General features: G+C 47.5%; 1 protein-coding gene across 4 annotated transcripts; it reads right to left on the reverse strand.

The window, feature by feature from the left end:
* Positions 1 to 2550: 2550 nt before the first annotated feature.
* On the reverse strand, positions 2551 to 16419 carry LOC112556768. Of its 4 annotated transcripts, none has more exons than XM_025226116.1 (4): positions 15857 to 16419; positions 8647 to 9526; positions 7577 to 8338; positions 2551 to 7371 (listed from the first exon to the last, which is right to left on the reverse strand). In XM_025226116.1, the coding sequence occupies exons 2-3, from the start codon at positions 9514 to 9516 to the stop codon at positions 8279 to 8281; spliced, it is 930 nt and encodes a 309-aa protein (XP_025081901.1). In that variant the 5' UTR covers positions 9517 to 9526; positions 15857 to 16419; the 3' UTR covers positions 2551 to 7371; positions 7577 to 8278. The 4 variants fall into 4 exon arrangements, with proteins under 4 accessions (XP_025081901.1, XP_025081899.1, XP_025081902.1 ...); XM_025226114.1 differs by having other exon boundaries at positions 8647 to 9652; XM_025226117.1 differs by having other exon boundaries at positions 8647 to 9652; positions 15857 to 16413.
* Between the last annotated feature and the right edge of the window lie 456 nt (positions 16420 to 16875).

The following is a 16875-nucleotide window of genomic DNA, read 5'->3' on the forward strand; positions in this document are numbered from 1 at the left end:
TGACGACGTAATCCTCACGGTTTGTACCTGATCTTTCTCTGTGTGTCGATAGTTTCTTACAAATCTCAGGGAAATGTGTCTGTATTCTGTCAAAGAGCAGTTTATAATTACATAAACTCGTGTATTTTAAAATTTTGCTGTCGGGTGGGACTTTAATCAGAAGAGGTTCAGGACGTAGAAACAAGCCAAAAAAAAAAACCAACGTAATTTACATTCTTACTAGTGATAAGAAGTGTGGCACCCGACATTCCGCCCTAAAGATAATACCCCGCAATCAATCGAAAAGCTTTCTTATTGGAACGGATCTGGCGATAAGGGGCTTACGTTGTCGTGCAATCGCCTTAAAAATGAGCGAGTAATTACTGGACGCCAGCGCCGCCTGCCTGCAAGAGCGAGAAGAGAGTTGGGTGAGCAGGCACCCGTTGAAATGTTGTAACTCAATGTTGACGTGGCGACATGGGCGGGAGCGCTCTCCATGACGAGCAGGGGGTGAGGTAAACGGCAAGGTAGGGAGGGTGGCGCTAGTCAACCTCTGGGGTAGAACTTCGTACAAGCCGTCAAGGGCAGAGTACTCTGGTGGGGTATGTGGGTGAGGTAGAGAAATGTGGGTGCGTGTGTCGGGGAGGAGGGACAAGAAACGTTTCCAAGTGGCAAATATTACATACTTGTGAAGTGTTTGAGGACTTAGCTATATATAGATCTTGCGAAATACAGAGGCAAAGGTGTGCATACAGATAGCTGCAGTATGCAGACAAACACACACACAAACACACACACACACACTGATTCACACACACAGGTAGACTGACAGGCCGGGAAGACATCATACAAGCAGACGTGGAAGACACATGTGACTGCGAAGTGAGTAGTGTTTGTCGTTAAACAAGATCCTAGCACTGGAGTGAGTAACCACGTGACTTTTATTATCTGTCTTGTCAGCCCTCAACACCTGTCTTCTACTGTAGGTGGAGACAACCATAAAGTGACTGAACTGGTGCGTAGACACACACACGTCTGCTGCGTCACTTTTCACATCGTCGTGCAGTGCTGTGCAGCAAGTCCGAGGCTGACTGACCTGCACGGGCTGCGAATGCTTCCGTCAACTGCTGCGCTCAAAATACGTCATCATGCACGAGATCTGTTGCATTAAAAATACGTCATCAAGCACGACATATGTTGCACTCAAAATACGTCATCATGCACGACATCTGTTGCACTCAAAAAACGTCATAACTACGTCATCTACTGTCGCTCAAGCTCTCTGTGCGTTATTAACCAGTTTAGCCTGGAAACAGAAGGCATAGTGGCGGGCGGTGTGTTTGACTTCCTGTCCGTCTGTGTGTGAACATGTCTCTTTTTCTTTCTCCATTTTCATATGTGTGTGTTTGTGTGAACCTGCAGTTCCAACAGTCTGACTACAAGCATAGAAGCATGAAGCCACAGACTTCTTTCGTGCAGACCGCTGTTTTCTGCTCTGGTAAACACGTAGAGAGGACACACACACACACGCACACGTACATGTACACGCAGACACACAATCTAACTTCTTTCTCACTATAACCTCTGACCTTTTCCTTGTGACATGTTAGTCATCGCCCTTTTCAGAGCAGTTTCCAAAACATTGTGTTTTTGCCCACGTTTGTATAAAAATTAAATCTGAGAGCACCGTTACTACAGTTTGACTGACGCTGAAAGCGGTTTGACGGTGCAGGCGTCTGTGAGCAAGAATGTCGAACTGTTTATAGTTCTCTCTTTCTTTTTTTTTTTATTTAATTTAACTGCGGCCGTAACTTCGAAGTTTGTTTCGCTAAAGGTGAGAACCCTTATATAAACATAATTTTCATGCTCCTAATTTGCGAAGCAGTCTTGTTCTAAAAACACGGACATGTTGATAAATGGACCTCTGCGTGTTGTGTATAGGGACACCGCCAATCCTTTGTGAAACTTCTAATCCCCCAACCCCCAATAGAATGGCACTAGGAGAGTACACGAAGTATCTGCTAAGAATAATTAAACCAAAACACTAAATTAACAGAGCAGTGGAGAATTGTCAAAGTACTGGCGTCAGTCAAAGCAGCACTGACTATCACCGAGCGAACATTGGACCCAAGAAAGATAACAAAGTCCAGTATCATCGCGAAAGAATCAGAGTTATCGAGCATATCAGGAGGAGATAACTGAGCATTCTTGACTTAAGGGACAGAAAACAGGATGCTGAGGGCCCCTGTGAGTGTGAAGTGGCTGTAGGGGAGGAGGGAGAGAGGGAGAAGGTAATGGAGTGGAGTAGTGATGGCGACAGGTAGGAGCTTGAGAACGAGGCTCACAGTATGCAAGTCTTCCCAGCAGTCACTGCCAGCACACTACTGTCGGCAAGATGCCGAGCTAGGAGATGAACCACTCTTGGAGAGTTTAGTGAGTATGCCAGACAACACCACGTGACTTATACACACACACACATGCACACTAAAACACACACACAACAGTCACAAGTCCTCAAAACACTTACTTTTACCAAATTGTTTACACTTCTGCTCAAGAAAAGACGCCAACTGCACTCTTAAATAAACTTTTATTGAATATCTCGAAAACACTATAATTATTATAAAAATCTAATCACACAGTTTGGCCAAACTTAACCAGCAGTGCACGGAAATATATTAACTGTATGAACACAGTAATAATAAAATTAGTCGACACACGAACACAGCAAAGGAATGTTGGCGACAACAATCAGTCTGGAACCCGTTTTCAGTTGTGGAACACATTGAGTGCCAGCATCACGAGGACACTGGCCGCCACAGTGATGTGACAGGAATGACAAGCTCTCTGCTCCTCGCCATCCTCATCTCCACTTTATGTCAGGAGACAACCTAAGTCTCCTGTCATATTTCTTGATAAAATATGTTTTGTTATTTGTGGTACTCGCCCTGTAAAATAAGTTATCTAGTGTTTGCAAGTCTGCTTCAACAGATATCACATTCTGTTGTCGTTCTTACCAACTACCAAAGGCATAAATAATATTCATCTTTGCTTTCAGATGTACAAATAATACATTTCAGCGACAACAATACTTTTCTGGAAGTAACAGGGTTATAAAGGATCTTGAGCGTTGACATCAAATAAGTTATTACGTGTTTACTGAGAAATAATAAATAACTCTATGGTAGACATATTGTTTACTTGAACACATTCAAAGATAAACTTTAGACGTTTCAAAAACTAAAATATTTTTTTTAAACAATTCTTTAAGGAGATATAAAGATTGATGTTGCAAGTACAGGACGGAGATTATTATGCTTTGTGTGTCTGTGTGTGTGTGTGTGAGAGAGAGAGGGTACTTATACGGTTTGGACCTTGAAATATATGCTGGCAAAGGATGATATTTGAAGAAAGGTAAACACAGAAAACAACACACCTATGAACGAGGTGGGAATATTAGACGAAGGTCAACATCACAGTTATGTTTACATGATTGTATCTAATCACAGAAAACCACTTCAAGCAGGTAACTACGGTGTTTTGTAGATGAATATAACACATATATTAAAAGTTTTCAAATATCAACAAGAAATCATCCCAGTATCACTATTGACAGGGAGGGGAGACGGGAGGGACTCAACCGGTGCTACCGAGACCTTCTATCAGTGAGATAGACACTCAGACTCCTGTCCTCTTTATCATCTGACCAGTGATGAGCAAAGGACAAGGAGCAAGAACCCTGTCCTCCACTTCCCCTGGGGAGCAGGGAGACGGCTTACAAAGCTTTTTGCGAGGGCAGGGCCCGTTTCTCGCCCCTCTTCTCAACTTTCTGTACAGTCAGGCGCCAGTCTCGACAGCGGGGTCGACTGGAGTGGGAGGGTTCTTTGTGTCCCATGAGGATCCAATTAACGTGTCTCTGGGTTCGGATGCAAGTGTTCTGACCACTCGTCTACCCGCCTCCCGTAGGCAAAATCCCATTTGATCGAGAAGGGAAAAAATGCCTTGCATTTCAAAAAAATTCCACAACAATAAAATAAAGAATAAGTTTTGAACACATATGTGCGATTTACGTGAAAAGAAGGCACACGAGCCTGCTGTTACGAGGGCACGTGCTGCCTCAACAGAGCAATAAACAGCGATGTTACACGATGTGATGTCAGAGGCGACCTCTGACGACCTGCCGACTTGACGATGGTTGGTGTCGTAAATCTGTAGTCCCCCTGCCTAAGGTTCCTCCCACCACCATCACCACCGTACAAGTGTCCCTACAACCCGAGCACCCAGCCAGCGGGGTATCAGAAGGCGAGAAGGCTCCCAACGTCCCACCCTGACTCCGTGCCTCCAGCTTTGCCATGTCTACGTGCTGGCGTCGTCAGCATCCTCGCGCCTGGTGCACGCAAACCTGCAGACAATCGAAACATTTAAATAGCGGGACTAGCTGTCCTCTTCTCCACCCCGCTATAACCCCCTACCTACCCCGCCTAACTCGTCCCGGGTAGACTCCACACCACTTCTCCCCTACTTGACAGGACGACTTTCAGTCATATCAGGTATTGTATGCAGACTGTCACACACGCTAGCAAACTTTCTTTTTATATCTCGTATTCCAACCCCCGACCCCTCACACTGGCTCTGCTGGGGAGGTGGTGGTGGTGGTGGTGGGGGGAGTCGCATCAGGTGTCGCAGCACTTGACCCCACTGCGGCGTCCGAAGGTCACTTTCGCGAGTGTTGCTGGGATTGTAAGAAACATTAGTCAGCGAATTAGAAATAGGTTTCACGGCTGACCCCGACTGACCCTCGCGCTCAGTTGACTTATGTTCACACGGCGTTCTGCGCATGCGCGAGCTTGTGTACAAGTGACGCAAGAGTGGCGCTCGGTGTAATCACAAATACTCACACTTACTCACAAACGAGGTCCAGCCGGCCACAGACCAACGGGTGGCTGGATCTTCCCGCTGAGAATCAGCGTCTGAGCGCAGTTTTCCCACCCGCTCCGTCAATGCACCCGACTGCTTTCCCACGACCTCGCCAATTAAATGTAAATGTATCTTTTCTGCATTTGTGCGTGCGCTCACGATCGGTTGCCTTCACAATCAAACCATTCACTCGCTGTGATACACTTACACTTGGCGCAATACAGCTCGGCACCAGTGGTCTGACAGTTCCCACACCCCGTACTTTACACCTGTAAACAGTCGCGAGACGTTGCTGGACCTTTACAACGTCACTAACGGACACATAAACAGTATCTCAGGTTTTACATATCAGTTGGCTACTCCAGCGCCGATGCTTATGTTCTGCAAGTCGGGAAATAACCTCAAATGTTTTCTGACTCATTGTTTACATTGGATTTAACTTGTGTACACTGCACTGACGGCCCTGACATTAATGTAAATAAAGGGTGTAGCTCGTGCATCATACATATTGTATCATTTTATCATGGGTCACGTACTATACATCACACATAACATACTACACATCGCACATCACGTACTATATATGACACATCACGTACTATACATGACACATCACGTACTATACATGACACATCACGTACTATACATCATACATCACGTACTATACATCACACATCACGTATTAATAACATCACACATCACGTAGCATATAATATACATCATGCACCGTATAGGTATATCACGTGTCATACTGTATCATATACTGTACACCCTGCATAGTGTATTGTACAAATAATAACCTCTCGTATTATGTCACGTGTCGTACTATATACAATCCGTTATGTACATCATTGACAAAGTTGAAGACAGCCTCCTCCCTAGTAGCACTCAACAGATCCTCTCTGAGGATGCTACACTACAAACCACAATTATAGTGTCATTAATTACCAGTAATTCCATTACAAACACACTTCCTCTCTAACCATGTTTCAACGGCATGTAGGTGTGTGTATGTAGAAGATGGATGAGCGTATAATGAACATACTATATATATAAGTAATTAGTCACGTCCTTTTTGTAAGAACATGTGGCTGATGACAGTATTATAGTTAGTTAAAAATGCTATGACAATGTCCATTTGCCTACAGACTGGTGCTGAACACGTGTTTTGTAGTGTAAATGCTTGTATGTCCCTCATGTCATAACGACATGACTCACTGGCACCAAAGATGTCAGAACTCTAAGTTCTAGCTGTGATAGTGAGGCCATAGTGTACATGACATGGTGTCCATGTGTGAAAACTGAACTCCTTCCATCAGCTCTGACCACAGCATTGTGTCGATCATGTCACATCTACCTACAAAATGTTTGTAAACAGCCTGGGGGACAGCATTAGGACCCCACATTTCTGATTTCTGGCATCTGAAAACTCATCAAAGTAAAGATGAAGGATTTTTGTTACTGGCTCTACAGGAAACTGTGGGAAATGAAGATCAATAGCAAGAACCTGGCACTGACCTGACACTGACCTGGAGACATGTTGTTTTAAACTGGCAACAAACGGCGTGAGGTGGTTGCCTAGCGACCTCTCTGACTACTGAACACTGGGGTGTGGGACTCGCCCTCTGCTGAACACAATTCAAATATGAGACATGTCCATCTGAAAGTCAAACATCCTCAAGTGTGTACATCTTCCAGCGAAAACTAATTAAATTTTGTTTAAATTATAAAGTCTGCTTTGAAAGTTTTCTAATCCCAAGCGTTTACTGTCCAAACGACCGACACACAGAAACTCCAATGATGACAAGTCAAAATGGCGGTTATTCATTGTCGGTTCTTGTGACTCTTTGCTCCACGACAGGACGTGCAGCTGCCTGGTAGTCCAAAATGTTTACATGCATTGAGACAAGAACTTTAGCTTTAGAAAAATGCTGTCATCCTACAAAAACCACACATCGGCACGGATTGGTGTGTAGATTTGTAGATAACTTGCGAGTGTCTTAAAAGTCGCACTTTGACCCCATCCGGTGGAATGCGGCCAAAGGTTAACTTGTCAAAATCACACACACCTGTGCAGACCTCATTGTCACGATCACACGACGATGTCTACCTTGCTCTGCCAATATCAGACCAGCTGGAATATTTCACCTTGTTCACACACAATCACACAAGCCTGTCTGTGTCATTGAGCCTGGAGGCCGACATTGTCTCTGGCACCCAAGATGGAGGCAGGTCATGGTCGTGACCTCGGGCGGTGGTCGCACATCTCCCGGATGCGCTTCATCAGACCCATGGACTCGCGGAGGATCTCGTTGGTCTGCGCCAGCTCCGTGCGGAATCTCTCGAAGTCGACAGGAGACGAGTCCAGACGCCGGATACGCTTGTACGCACACTCCGCCATCTGCAGGAAGTTGCCCTCCATCACTGCGCATGTGCAGTAAGCCCGGTCTCGCTCATCGCCCATGACATCGAAGTCTGCAGGGAAACAAAAGTGTATCTTTGATAGTGTGGATAGTGTACAGTTTGTAACAAATTTAAAATCTAGAAATTTAAAATAATTTTAAAAGTTAAGTATTTAGTAAATACAAAGATCGGCTTGGCTATAAACACACCTGTCTTGTTTTTTTACCTGTCTTCATAAGACGTTAAATTAACTGAAAAAAAGAGCAGAGCTACCCACCTGGCCGCCTTCTCTTTGGAGTGTTTCTGTCTCCTTGCATAGTTAGTCGGGCTTGTAGCTCCAGGTGATTAGCGCTGTTGTATGAGAACTGGGTAGGGAGAAAATAGCTCGACATGGGTCCTGTCATCTCGTCTTCTTCATACCCGGGGGTGCCTCTGCCATGCAACTGCGTGCTGGACGTCAGGAGGGGTCTCTCTGGGAAGCACGTTCTGTCAGAGGTGAAGGGTGACAGTTGTTTGGTGGGAGTGTTACCTGCACCACCCATTACGACCTGCTGACCCTCGTGGCGGTAGGCATAGAACGGAAAGTCCGCACGACCCCCATCTCCATCACCAGCGGAGGTTGTCGAGGTCTGTCGAGGGCTGGCCGGTGGGTATGGAGCGCCGACGGTGTCGTAAGTGCGTGGAAGAGAGTGGACAAAGAGTCCTCCGACTCCGTGCTCGTAGCTCCGCGTCCGTTGGGACTGCGGCGACAGAGAGTTTCTGCGTTGCCGTACGGGGTAGTCTTCCATAGAGGTGGACTGGGAGGACGAGAAGCCGCGACAGGACATTCCGTCCATGTTGAGCCTCTTCCTGACTGGAGTGTCGGCGCACTGCAAGAGGTGAAGGTCAGCCGGGGCGGAGCGAGGAGCCTTGTGAAGTGAACCTTGAGCCTCTCCTCCACGAGCACAGTGAGGAGACAGATGACGTGAGCCTACTGCACTCAGACCTCCCGTCTGACTGGACTCGTCTGACTCGTCTGTTCCTGGAGCTGGCTCATCTTCTGTCAAAGGTTTGGGAGAAAACGACAATAAACCGCAATGATAAGGGACCGAATCGGAGCAGTCTGCACCGGAAACATTAGGTTTGGAAATCCTGTGAAACATTTAACAAACGAATCTGGGTCTGTGTACAGTCAGCATTGAAAGCTTTGAAGGTAGATAATGAGCAAGACTCTATTCCAGACGCTGGCACCAGATAAGGAAAGTGAGAGAAAACAGCTCGAAAAGAAAGAGACAGAAAGAACCTGACAGATCAAGACTACAAATGAAGAAGTATGCTAATAAAGAGTATTTGGCAGACGACATTTACCTCCATCGTTTGTCTCAGAAGTTCTTCCGTGCAGGCAAGGTCGTCGAATGTGAAAACGTCTTTGACCTTCCTCTTGCCTTCGCTCTCGGGAGTTTCTGGGGGAGTCAAGACCTTGGGACTCTGCTGGTATCCAACATCTGCTGGGGCAGCAACGGAAGTAGACGGAAATATCCGAACAATGTCGTCGTCATCATCCATGGCCGAAGTCTGACCGAACGAGGCCGAGCGGTGTGCAGTCTCTCTAGACATCCCTGGGGGACCAGAGCTAAAACTTGCCTTAGAGTCAGGGACAAACGGACTTCTCATGGTGCGTCTCTGCCGCAGGATGTCCTGGGCACCCACTTCTCCTTGACTCGGCGACCTCGACCTTTGGCAGGACGGGTCAAGCCTGGTGTCGTCTATCACACCATCATCAACATGCGAACTAAATGTCGAGACCCTTTTAGCGCCATGTGTCTGATGTTGGCGAAGGTTGGTCTGACTTTGGTGTAGCTGGTGGAGAGCCTGCTGTTGCTGTTGTAGCACAAACATGTCTTGGCGAATGTCTTGAGTTGATGACCTCTCACCTTGCTCCACTTGTTTCTCAGGAGAGGTCCTCGTGAGAGCAGACACCACGTCACCTTTGTCCTTCGTCCCCGAGCTGACTCTCGTCTCTACACGTCTCCCAGTTCTGTCTACTTCCAGTGAGCCGTCCACCTCGTCGTAGGTATTATTGTCTTTTTCTCTCATCACAGCAGACGACGACGACGACGACTGACCCACCGCCTGCGAGGCGCACGATGTCTCGGACTGAAGGAGCTGACCGATGGCCTTCAGGCGGTGCAGGATGTCGGCTGGCACTCGGTCTGTGGGAATGCAGATTTCCGCCATCTTACTCGCCCTGCAAAGTTCCATTACACATGGTGTTCGTAGATACAAGTCTGTGTATACAAGTAGTTATAGATAAAGCATTTGCACACGATGAGTGCTTGTAGATGATGTCTTTCAGTTGAACGTGTTGCTGTTTCTGAAACACACACACAAAAACACATTTTGTACAGTTCCTGTGTACCCAGACCATGGACCGAGCCGCCCTTTTGGTAGCTACCCTGGCGGACTATATTGAAATGCCCGTCCTCATGGTCCTTACCTTGATTTCTAACGACTTCTACTTTAGTAGGGTTTGGGTTTACTCAACTGTAAATACATTCCTTAGACATGTTGATCAGAGACTGAAGGAAAGCTGGTCAACTAACATGGCGTTTGATCACATCGTCGTTTTACAAAACACATCTCACTAACTCATCATGTAAACCCTCTGTAGGTGAGATCATACGTGCATGAACTCAATGAGGTAACCGTAACCGGAAGTGAGTATTCCCAGCTCGACAAATGTTCATGACGTGTACACTGTAAGTAACGTATATGTGACGTGTACACTAACAGAGTAGTCACACAGAAATCGTGTTCTATACTCGTCCTTCTTTAAGTTTAGCGTTGATATGATTTTACAAGAAATGCAAAGATGCAAATGCCAGGTGTTATGAGCAGGTGACAAAGTCTCGTCACTTTGAGATATAACAAGTCTGGGCGTGGCTGCGAGATCTGATAACACTAAGCCAACTTCTGACTAGTCATGCCATTTACCAAAAAAAAAATCACCAAAAGAACCTCAGAGAAATAAAAGAAAAGCGAAATGGAAAATGTCATTTTGCAAATAAATACAAATATAAAAGAGAACTCCCAAATATTTCAGTTTTCCAATTATTTCGAAAAAAATTTCCCTTCATCTGTCTCAGTTTGACCGAAACAACACTTTAACAAAAATGCGGAGACCGCAATAAATAGAAAAAAATAGAAATCTGTTCTTATCCTAAACATCGCCTCTGTCTTTTTCACAAGAACACGTCAGCTAATAAAAGTTGCTTGCATTCTTCCCCAGGAAAAGTTGGTAGAAAGATATGTACATAAGCCAGAACAATAAAATATGTTTCCTGTGACTCGTTTGAAATATCAGAGTACGAGACAAAAAGAACAAAATAAACCAACTGAAAGAAAACAAGTAAATATAAATAAAGAGAAGGAAAACAAACAGAGCGAAGTCATCGAGAGAGTTAGAAAATATGCAGGACAGACAACTTGACAAAGGGACGGAAGCAGGGAAAAGAATTAGCTGGAGCATGCTAGGAAAAAGTGAACCTACTCAACGAAGTTTGCAGACGCGGGATGGGAAGTCACTGTTATCATCACCTCACACAAACAGACTTGTACTTGTACTTACAGGTGTCGCTACCTACGTCCCTGCACTTGTGGCAGCGCCGCCTGACGGACAGCCGCTTAAATTGTGGCGAGCACGATATACGGTCGTCGTCGTCTCCAGTATCATCAACAGCAAGCCGCGATAGTCCTATCCATATCTACTCCAAGTGTAATAAACTGAAGTGCATTTCCCGACAGACCTTCGGGTCAAAGCAGTTGTGAGTGGTTCACCAGCTCCACATCGACGTCTGCACAGCGCCGCCAGGTGGGGTATGCTCCCCCGAGCGTTGTCGTCGTTGTCATCATCGCTCGCGAGGACAAGGAGAGCATCGCACTCCCCTCCTCCCAAGGGGAAAGTAAATTCTTACCCTCGGTACTGCGTGACGTCACAACGTCGCTGTACACTCGTGACGTACCTGTGGCTGTGCGCGGACCAACAAGACTGTTGTTATTACATCTGGCTGTACTCGCCAGTTATTACCTGGCATCGCACGATTCTAGGAAAAGCTTCTAGTCACCCCGTGTTTACATACATTGCATGTTTCACTAGGTGTGTCTCGCTACGACCGCGACTTGCACGGGACCTGTCGCCGCCAGCGACTCACCCACCGCCGCACATTCTCAGTGAACACCTGAGTCGTGCTTGCACACCTGCACTGAGGACAGGAATCAAACCCTTGCCCTACAACACGACAACATTGCCTCGGACACACGCAAAGCTTTGAAAGTGTTGTGCATGCAAGGGTCGGACGATGACCGTCAGCCCTGTCGGACGGAACTGCAGAAGGAGGTATCAAAGAGTCTGCCATTCCTCATTGTCCGAGCAAAGTCCAGGCTTATCTTCAGTAAATGCCTTATCTACCCTCTTCTGTTGTCAAAAACTACTCAGCCATCAAAGCCGTGTTTACATTGTGCTGCACCGTCCTCCTCGATCTTTTCAAACGACGACAGTCGTTACTACTTGACAGTTCTTGCTTGCTCATCCTGCTGACTGACTGTACCAGGGACACGACTTTCCCTCCGACGGGCTGAGAGAGAGAGAACGACTGAGCATGTAGAAGAGAAGTTGTACCCGGGGACAGCAAAAAATAAACAGCGATAAATGCATGTGATTATCTCGGGGTAACTCGTTGATGGATTGATTGTAAAGAGAAAATAACACCCGCTAGGAATTCTTTACTTCTCACTCATGTTCCCCACCCTGACTCCCCGACCCACCCAGCTCCCACCAGCTCCCCTCCAGATCCCCTGTCGTCCAGACGACCCTGTCCACGCGACAAGCTATGTGCCACCCAGGCAAGGACCGGGGTACGTGGAGGCTGCACTTGAAAGCACTTGGAGTGGTGTCGCCATGTGAATACCCAACTTTCTGATCTCGTTGAACGAGAAACCGGGAAGGGGAGGGGCCCGCCGCTGAACACGAGTTAAAACTGTTCATGACGCAAGATGTAGGTCAGGTCACACAGGCTGACCTCCAGCGACCTCAAGCACCGACACCTCGCGGGCCTTCCTTTTTCAAGTCGTTTCCCAGAAAATTTGTTGTTTTCTTTTTTTTTACTTTACGAAAACATTGATATCCACAGTGACACACTGGTGACGTGGCGAAGTTCGCACGACCAAGCTCTCAGTGTGTGTGTGGCTATATTCGAGGGTTTATGTTCTCTCAAGCACGGATTGTATGAACACGCTCACAAACATCAGACCAGTCGGGTGGTAGGTGTGCAAATGCTTTCCCAACGCGTACTGTCTACCTACACCAATAAGATGGCAATTGTGATAACCATCTATATCTCATTTTATTTCTGAAAACTTCTGAAATACAAGTTTGCTTTATTTTTATATTTTAATTTTTTTTTTGCTGCACATGCACACGTGCACTCAGGGTGGCAAGGAAGGTGCCCACTGTACAGTGTCTGCCAGTGTGTGACGGCGACAGGACCGTGACAGTGACGTCAGGTGTGACCAGTCGCCATTTCTGCCAATGACTCAGCTAACGGTTGACAACGTACTGCTGTGTATTGTAGGAATCTCAGAAATCTTGGGTATCTGTACTTTACCTTAAATAACAAGTTACTAATTATGAAATTATTATTTGTCGTTACATGTGATTTGTTACGTGTTGCACGTGCAGGCAACGACCATGACTCCAGACCACGTTATATGATGTTCGATTGCCAAGAGGTTTAAAAAAGTTTAACCTCGAAACTAAAAGTGGGGGGCGGTTCACTTCATGAAAAGACGCAGTTACCTTCCGCTGCAAACATGAAGTTCAAACGGAGTGCATTACTTTCACACCCTGAGTTGGAAGCCACAGTCTTAAAGACCCACCCGAGTGGAAGACATTCACACGACTTCAAAGCCCCAGCGGAGTGCCGCACATTCACAGGTTGGTGTGAACACTGTACAAGCCCACCCATGGGAGATGCACATCTGTACATGTACACAGATGTAAACTGTGACATCATGTTGCACCCGGCACCAGGGTAGGCTTCATCAATGCATCGTCATCTCCGTCAATGGCTTTAGTCACGATGTTAAGACAGTATACAACAGGGGGTAGAGGGTGGGGAGGGAACTGTTTACAGCCAGCCAGGTAAAAGATGCCACATGCAGAGAAAGAACAGCGTACCCGAGACGAGAGCTGAACCCAGGACAGCCAACCTTCAGTGTGTTGGTGACACTTGAACCAGCGGACCGCCGTCTACAACCTGGGTTGTGTCTTGTACCCGTGATAGGTTAATGTATTTTATTATCCACACTCATAACATGAAGACAAGAAGGGTTAATCATAAAAATGTGTAAAATACATCCTGACAATAGTCACAATGGGTTAACCCTACTTTCTCACATCAAATATCTAAACTTGACCTCCTACTGCGCTGATGATGAAAAGGTTGTTATAAGACAGGGGTGGGTGGGGTGGAGAACTCACAATATTCTTAATCAAACCACTCGTATTTTGAATACAAAACACTCGAATTCTCCACGTTGGTCACAAGAGAAGACTGATGAGTGTGGAAGGTGAGGGTGGGGCTGGAAGCGAAGAAGCGGATAGCATCAATCCTTGTTTTTGTTGACTCAGCAACGTGCATTGCACGCCGTTGTCGTGTGCGGTACAGGGTACCCGACATGTATCACGGGTACATGGTATGTCTCAAATGTGTACATGGCATGCTTCCTGCTGACGTGCACACGGTTGACTAATTACTGCCTCAACCCAGGGCAGGAGGATATAAGTAGAATGCAATCGCTGCACTGTATGTTAATTGTACCCAAGCAGGTGCTGGTCACGTGCACAGCAATTGTCTAACTTTTCACACGAGGAGCTATTACAAGGTGAGGTTAGGATATGGTGGGGAGGGGGAGGCAGACGGTCACGTGACAATCGGACACCACAACATGGCTGAGCCTGCGATACCCGACACCCTGAACACAGTTCACGACTCCTGGCTCTGTGCTCCACAAGCGTGAGATGCCCCGAACCTGCGGACAGCGCGGGGACCTGTGACACACGAGTGTCTAAAGGTTTGATGTGAACAGGGTGCGAGTCCACTGAGGTGAAACAGGAGAGTGGGGTGGGGGAGACAAGATGTACAGACAGGCGTGAGAGCGCCACCTACCGGCCGCCTGTTTACAACTGCCGGGTACGCATGACTGCGCTTGGCGGCCTTACGCTACTCTCTGGGATACCCGATACGCACCCGATTATTTCTAACGGTGCTTTGCCCAGCGGTGTGCGTAAATTGTAGGGGTATCGGGTGTGCCTACGTGAGGGTATGTGGAGGTGCGGGTGCCAAGTGCCGGTGCTTGGCGGGAAACAGACACGCACGAACGCACACACGCACGAACACACACAACAGCGAGTGGAGGTGAACACATAAACCTAAGAGGGACGTAAGTGTTTTACACCAGTCTGTGTAAATGATTTCACAAAAGTATACTATTTCATTATCACATAAACATTCGGTAAAAGGATAAAGGTGAACAGGTAGACATGAAGCTCTCTATTACTGTGACGTGCACTCCACCATCACACACACAAACTTTGGTTCATTTTTTGTTTAGCTGCCTATTTATAGGTTTCTATAATTGTTTACTATACATACTATTCAGTACATAAGCTCTTACTAAATCTGTCTCCTTGGTGGACTCGTCTCTCCCCAAACATCGACCAACTCGCCATGACACTAACCCACCCCAGGCTAGCTGTAGGTGGCGGCGTGACGTGGCAGGGGCGTGTGGCACGTGCTACACTGAGGACGTGTGTGTGTGGCGACAGCACGAGTACCTGTGAGGTAACAGCTACACGTCACAGTCACTAGCTGTAACATCACGTGACAGCAGCCAGCGCCATCTCGCAAACTACCGGTGAGTGTCACCCAAGCGGTGATACAAGACACTAACCGCCAGTGGAGGTCACAACAGCATCACATGTAACTCTGTAAACATTGTGTTCTAGTATACATCATGTAAACACTGTCAACAAATATCAACTAGATTTCTTGCGGCAGATAATCGTTTGAAGCATCATTTTCTAAAAGAAAACAATACTATAAATACGAATGTTTTACATACTGAAGCAATGAACACACACACGTGCGCGAACACGACAACATATCAATTAGAAAATGTTTACAGAAGAGGCCGGTCAGACATGCCGACCTGTGGAATGTTCAGTGAGTGAGCTAATGAACACATTCTGCTCCCTCCCCACTCCCCTTCCGATCCAGACCCACTAAACTCTTCTCACCTCGATCATTAACTTTGTACAGTCATCGCCATCGTCATTCTGACCTCCTCTCTTCCCGTCCCTTTATTATCTTTTCTGCCGCTGTCAGCAGTGCTGCTTTCTTGCATGCAGTCCAAAAACTGAGCCCTACAGGTGTGCAGTCTATGATCTACCTATCAGTACGTATTAGAGGACCTACCTATCAGTACAGGGGGTATAACTGAAATCAAAGGAACAACTTACAGTTCGGGCTGAGGAGTGTGTCGACATCATCTGCAACCTTCACATCCACCAAGATTTGTACAACCTCATCTACCACGTCTTCGTTCTGCAGCGTCGACGACCGGCAACGACAACATCAGGAGGAACAGCAGCGCGGCTCTGACGTCAACTGACCGATCATCACAGTCCTCTCGACACCAGGCACATCGACGACGACCAGAGAGCCACGGGCAATGGGAGGGGGAGGAGGTGGATCGCACCTTCAGACGTTGTTGGTGTGGCGTCCGTGCATGCAGGCGTGTGGCCGGCAGTTAATCCACGCGCCGTGTAGAGCTCTTCCGTATTCCCCACATAACTGTCGGTGACGGCGCGGTTTTGGCCTGAAGGCCGATATGCCGGGTGGATGGCATCAACAAACTCCAAGGGTCCGGGGGTGGGTCCTCTCGCTGGATCGTGTCACCAACGACCGAGAGAAGGGGGATGCATCCACCCCTCCCTCGCCAGAGCCACGGTCTGCTCCAAGCGTTGGCTCCTCCCACCCTCACCTCTCCCCCCTCCTCTCTCCCCCCACAACGCACTTCGATCGCACAGGTTCCAAGCGAGAAAGTGCCGCTAGACCGTTGGCCCACCCCCACCTCTACGTCCCCCCACGTTCCTCCCACTGCTCCACACCCGGACAACAGTCGCTCCTGTTGCTAAACACCACCATCACCACCAGCACCACCACCACGAGCACCGAGCGGCCTGCGCCGGGTAGTCGGCAGTCCTGCAGCGAGTGGCGCCCCGCCGAGCCAGCGCGAGCCCCACATAACGGGACCAGGTGACAATACCCGCTCGCTACCTGCACACGCTCCCAGTGTGCGGCCCCCCGGCCACGAGAGAGGTCGCGATTAGAGACAGGCAGCGAGCGAGAGAGAGAAAGGGGTGGATGGGTGTAAGGCAGGGTTTGGGGGAGTAAAAGAGAGAGAGAGAGCACTTCTTAAACGGCTCACCTCAATACCTGGCTGCTTCTCTTTTGAACAGCCAGTCTGAAAGTATAC

The sequence above is a fragment of the Pomacea canaliculata genome, linkage group LG2 (genome assembly GCF_003073045.1).
Source record: "Pomacea canaliculata isolate SZHN2017 linkage group LG2, ASM307304v1, whole genome shotgun sequence".
NCBI classification, from domain to species: domain Eukaryota; kingdom Metazoa; phylum Mollusca; class Gastropoda; order Architaenioglossa; family Ampullariidae; genus Pomacea; species Pomacea canaliculata.

Excerpts from the sequence above, each read along its gene's own strand:
- LOC112556768 (XM_025226114.1), bottom strand. The coding sequence starts at position 9,540 with ATGGAACTTTGCAGGGCGAGTAAGATGGCGGAAATCTGCATTCCCACA. Across the intron at positions 8,339-8,646 it reads TTCTGAGACAAACGATGGAG|AAGATGAGCCAGCTCCAGGA; the intron begins GTAAATGTCGTC and ends AACCTTTGACAG.